This window comes from Antrostomus carolinensis, unplaced genomic scaffold (assembly GCF_000700745.2).
Source record: "Antrostomus carolinensis isolate BGI_N321 unplaced genomic scaffold, ASM70074v2 scaffold44142, whole genome shotgun sequence".
Classification (NCBI taxonomy): Eukaryota; Metazoa; Chordata; class Aves; order Caprimulgiformes; family Caprimulgidae; genus Antrostomus; species Antrostomus carolinensis.
In genome coordinates, this window is record NW_010301034.1 from 22,710 (window position 1) to 28,399 (window position 5,690).

Below are 5,690 nucleotides of genomic sequence, written 5' to 3' on the forward strand. Positions count from 1 at the left end.
TATAGAAGTGTTTAAAATTCATAACTCACACAGAATCCCATTACCTTCAGCATTTGCCTGCTGAAAGCCAGGCTTTTTTCATTTCTGCTGAAGAATCACCATCTTCCAGCCTGCTCTCTCCTGCTCCCCAAGGAAAGTGTTTTCAAAATGCCATCAGCTCCAGCCACCCTCGGTGATGCTGCGGCTGCTGCGCAGCTGACCCGGGCTCACATTAACCCCTTTCTTTAAAGTTTTGGTGTGCAATAAAATACTGCTGTACAGTAGCTTGGGGAGGAGTCTCCCTGGGTGATAGACTTGTCTTCACTGAAGAAGTGTTTTGTGCTACTTTCTATGTTTTGGAAGAAGAAATTGTGATTTGTCTCTGCAGTAGTGACTCTGCCAAGTGTTTGAGACAGGCAGAGCAGTAAAAAGGATGCTTTGGGCACAAGGGTAGACTCAAAGCAAAGCAGAAATCCAGTCTGTAATAATAAAAGTAGAAATTTGCAGCCCCAGTTTAATTCTGTGCTCAGTGCTCTGCATTCCCTAGGCTGATTCACTGATGTTCAGGGCTTTCTTCCTCTCTGTCATTAGGAACATGGTGCTAGAGGGATTGTTCTGGATCAGTGTATCCACTTTTCTGACATTGCAGCATCACACAATATATTTCTTCCCATAAACTTAAGGAAAACCTCTCCATTCCTTCTTGTGCCATTTTACAAACACCATATTCACTAACTGTAGGCCAAATGTCCCCAGGTAGTGCCCCCACTACATGTGACATGTACTTGTAGTCTAGGTGTGCTGTTCTCCAGCGAACTGTTCCTTGGCCAGACAGTCCTGTTAACAGGAGAGACATTTCTTTCTGGCCCACGTTTTCAAGCTGACCAGAGACAGTTTTAGGTTAGTCAACAAAGACATCCATTTGGATGAGAAGCCAAGCCTTGCTGCTTTTTCCATACAGCTAGTCATTAATCTTGATGTCCTGTAAATTTGTAGTTTAGTTTAGTTTTAAGACAGGAGAAGGGAAGGAATTAAGTTGGGGGTTTTGCATACCTTGAGGCTGATTATTCGTATCCAGATTTCATGATTAAAGTCTTTGTCCTACAGAGAGCATCGCTGGAAAGATTATATTAAGGCATGATCAAAGAAGGAGGAAAATAAATCTTGGAGCAATGAAATGCTGGGGAATAGTTCTCTTTTCCAGCAGGAGAGGCTGGGGGCAGAAAACTGTTTGCTGTGTCACAGGATCCATCCTGAAGAGCTGCCTCAAAGTAACACTTGGAACAGGTTACTGCAGTGAGGATGAGGAGAGCAAGAGATGTAGGTGGACAGTGAACTGCAGCAAATAAGAGAGTGAGTGTTGAGACAGGTAGAGCCTCCTTCTCTGTCACTTGGCAATGTATTTAAACGCACAGACATAATGAGAAGTGACTGATCAGCCAGCAGTACTTATTTATAGAAATAGTAACTTGCAGAGTAGAAAATACAGGGATCTGAGTGTGTTTTGGAAATGGAAGCTTGATGTAGAGGCTGGTCATGGTGGGCTGCTTTCATGTTGGCTATGACAGCCCTGGTCCAGGGGAACATTCCCTGCTCAGAGGGAAGATACTTTTTCCTAATGAGCTGGTTCTGGTTTCTGTTGAAACATGAAGATCTCGTGCTTTGCTGTTTGAATGGCCGTCAGGGGTTGGAGCGTGCAGGATCCCCTTTGCATGGCCCTGTTCAAAGAGACCAGCTTGCAGACTGTCAGGTCTGTGCAAGAAACACTGATTTGCTGTTCCAGGAGGGAACAGGCTGCTGTCCACATTTGTCCAGGTAGAATTCAGAGAGCAACCAGGGTTTCGGGTGTTCTCTTCATCCCAGTAGCTCTCACAGGACCTTCCGTGTCACTGACGGGAAGAGGGGAGACTGGTGGGACACACATTTACAAAACAGGAGGGATTAACGTTGATGGGGAGCAGATATCCGAGTCCTCGGGTGCCATTCAGTCTGAAATATCTCAGCAGTGTGTTTCAGTGCGTGCCAGTTCAAAATTTCCCTTTCCCTGCAGGCAGGGATGTGCAGCCACGGGAGCTGCCTCGGCCACGGCGTGCAGCAGCGCCGGTGCAGCTACTGGGTGGTTTTGGTGCTGTTTTGGGTGGAGAAGTGGACTGCACCTTCTTCTGGAGAACAAGGCTTAAAACTACTGCAGGGATTTTTACAGGGAAATAGAAAGCAAGCCTGGCAAAGCCTGGCAAAACAAAAAGAATAAATAAAAATGTTAGCATTCATTTTTGCAGCCAAGGTGGTTCTACCCTTTGTGTACTCGGTGACCCGGCTGCAGAGCTTGGCCAGGTCCCTTCCTCAGGGCCTCTGTGTGGTGCTTGCTGTTAAATTGAACAGAGTTATGCATATGCAGAGAAAATCAAAGTTGTCAGTAAAGACAGGCAACTTATTTTTAACATTCTTAGTGGAGAGGAATCATTTTGTAAACGTAAATCTATACTGCAAGGTCCATTTAACTGGCTTTGAATCAGTCTGACTAATTACAGAGCTGTCTGCTTAGATTAACGCCCCGTCCCCTTGCTCGGCTCTTTGTTTGCATCTCATGGATATTTTTTGCGGTTTAGTCCATTACATGAAATCAAGCTGCTGTTCCTCCTGCCACCTCTGCTGCCTTCCATTATCCCAGTGCCTCGGCGCTGAGGTTTTTACAAGGACCTGTGTCAGATGTGTCACTCGATTGAATCAGCGCAATGAACAACACGAACAGGGGCGGGGGGAGGATGGCAGAAGAAAGGACCGGTCCTTCGAGCACCAGCTCTGGGCTGGTGATGCCTTTGTAGAAATTCCCCCTGTTCTTTTCAAAGGCTGCCGAGTGAATGAGGAATCACACTGGCGCAGTTCTGGTTTAAATTTGTTTTTTCATGATGCTTAGATGTATAAAAAAATGTCACTGAGTGTTTTTTTTCTTGGTGGCTGCGTCATGAGTGAGGTGGTTATCAGAGACACTAGAAAATCTGATGGGTACCCTCGTGCTCTTCCTTTCTCTCCCTTTCCTTTTACTGTCGTTCAAGGGCTTTAAAAGAAACCAAGCCACTCAGATTTCCCATCAGTCCTTATGTAACTTCTAGCACAGGATGAAATGTAGGAGGTGGAACTCTGAGCAGACCTTGGATGACATTACCTGGCTGGCTGCTTCAGTGGCTGGGGCTTTTTTTCCCCTCTCAAAGCTTGTAGCACTTTGTCCCTCTCCCTCTCTTGCTCTTTCTCCTTCCCCCTCCTCCTTTTCTTTCCCTGGTAATAGAAGCTTCCAGGATGAACATGGCAATTGCAAAAATAGAACCTAAACGGTAAGAAGCCTGGAGAAGAGAGACAAGCATTGTATCACCAACCTTTATTGTTGGGGGGCCTCACCCTCCTCCAAGCAGGGACTTACTTGACTGTGTATTGACTTATTCTCTATTGAGACACGGATACCAGAGCTGCTGAAAAAGACAATGACTTTTGCCTGTTATGACCAAAGCCAAAACCTGAACTTGGATCTGCACTGTTCAGTTCTGCTCGGCTCGTGCACGCCCTACTCACCCGTTCCTTGGGCTCTGTCCTCAGCTGGCACAAACCAAGCGGGACAGAGCAGCGCCCTTGGACTCTGTTTCTTGACAGTTGTTACTGCTTTCTCCTGTTACTGACTTCTTCATTTTCCCTGGGTGGGTTTAACGTTGCTGTATCTTTGTCAGTCCCTGTATTTAACCTGTCTTGGAGGGGTCAGGATTAGCTGTAGAAGCCTGTTCTGCAGGCAGCCCCAGGAAATGGGCAGCACTGTCCAAGTGGTGCTGTCAGAAATACTGGTGAGATCCCTGCATGAAACTCTAAGGAGACGCCACTTGGAAAATGCTTTGGATGGCAGCTGAGTAAGAGCCCCTTTTCTTTGCTGGTCAGATGAGAGGATGGAGTTAGGTTGTTGCCTTTGTGTTTTGCAGAATGCTTTGACACATGCTGGGGAATTTTTCTGGCAGAAGAACGATTCCCTTGGCTAGAGCAGACAAGCATATGAAGTGCAGCGTGCGTGCTCCTGGAGCTTATTACCATGTGCTACTTGCCTTCTTCAGCCCAAGTTCAAATCTGAACTGTCCAAGTCTATTTTCTGTTGGTTTGAGTATCAGGTTTAGCAGCTCTGCAAGGTGAGAAGCTGCTTGTTGACCAACTTAACGCTTTATATTTAGATGCCTCTAGAAACACGAAAGGAAATGCAGTAACAGCTTGATCTGTCATTTACCATCAATTGTGACTCATCTGAAATCCCTATTTTAGTTCCATTTTGTTAGTGCAACCACTTTGATATTGTCCAAATGGCTCAACTCCCAAATGACGGTGTTACAACTATTAAACATTGTGAGGTTCAGAAGAAAGAATAACAAATTAAAGATTCGCCTAAAAGCAGCAAAATAAAATGTTCACGGAATTTTGTCAGTTGTTGCAAATGCTTATTAATTTGATTTGTACTTTGAATCTGTCGGTCCCTTCTGCTGGAATACCAAATGGCAGATATTCTCATTAAATAACAAATTGGCAGTTGGGGAATTGATACAAATGTCAATAGGAAAGACTGAGTTAGACTTACCAAGGTGCAGGTCCTAAAGCTTCCTTTTTAACATTTAGATGTTTAGTAAACTTGTAGAATATATAAACCCCTGAACATTCAAGCTGAGTAGTAATGATTAAAACAGCAATAAAAATAACCATAAAAATATAAGCCAGTAACTGTGGTTTTACACTGTTTAGTATTTTAGCTCAGGAAATACAAACACATTATCTGGTCTTCCATTTGGCCTTTTTAGATTATTTGCTTCACGAGTGTAGATAACTAGCAGTTTGACTGAAGCTCATTTAGGTAGTCTTTAATTTAGCCTTCTTTTTCCCACTTTCATTTTACAAGCCCTTGCAGAGTTCACAAAGAAACTCAAAATGGAGACGAAATGCCCACGTAGGGTGTTTTTGAGCTCTTCTCTTGATGTTTTCTTAGATGTCATTGTGATGTTTGGAGTTCTAATGAATTTTCTCACATAAGATCAAAGTGTTTGAGTTGATGGATTGTCATGTGCTGTGGGACTTTGTTTTTTTTGTTTGGTTGGTTTTTTTATTATTATTTTAGGTGTGAGTTTCAACAGTGTTTATACCCAAATTTGGAGAGTCCTTCTTCACCTAGCTGCCGACCCCTATCCTGATGTTTCCGACTTGGCTATGAAAGTTCTCAACAGCATTGCCTACAAGGTATGCCTTTCTGTGTCTGTCTGGCTGGCTGAGAGGCTGTGGTGTGTTAATTCTTTTTTCATGCTTAGGCAAAGCCTAGGTAGACTGAGCTGAACAGATCCATTGGAGGGCTCTGGTAAGTGGTCCTAGTTCAGTCTGGATCTATTGCAGAAGGAGCTTTTAATGTTTCAAAAAGATAAACACTCATATGAACTCTTGATCAGGTAAAATAAATAAATGGGGGAGGGCCTGGGAATGTTGTAGGATATAAATTAGGTACAGACCTTAGACACGAGGTCTTGTTTAGAAGTCTACTTATCTAGATCAGTCCCTGGGAGAAAACTTTAAATATACTTCATTAAATTATCCGTTTGCAAACTGATTTAGATTATGCAAGTGGGACTGGCCTGCAGACTGAAGCCACAACGGCTCTCCAATCCAGGTGAACTAGTACATGTGAGTCAGCATGCAGACACCCC

The 5,690-nt window shown here is 44.0% G+C and overlaps 1 protein-coding gene across 1 annotated transcript in view; it reads left to right on the forward strand.

Annotated features, from left to right (window-relative positions):
• RPTOR (regulatory associated protein of MTOR complex 1) overlaps positions 1-5,690 on the forward strand; it is a gene marked incomplete at both ends in the record, with an annotated part of 63,223 nt that overhangs the window by 21,325 nt on the left and 36,208 nt on the right. The window contains 2 exons of the mRNA XM_029083844.1: positions 5,114-5,232; positions 5,599-5,667. Coding sequence (XP_028939677.1) covers positions 5,114-5,232; positions 5,599-5,667 — 188 coding nt within the window. The remainder of the gene's footprint in view (positions 1-5,113; positions 5,233-5,598; positions 5,668-5,690) is intronic.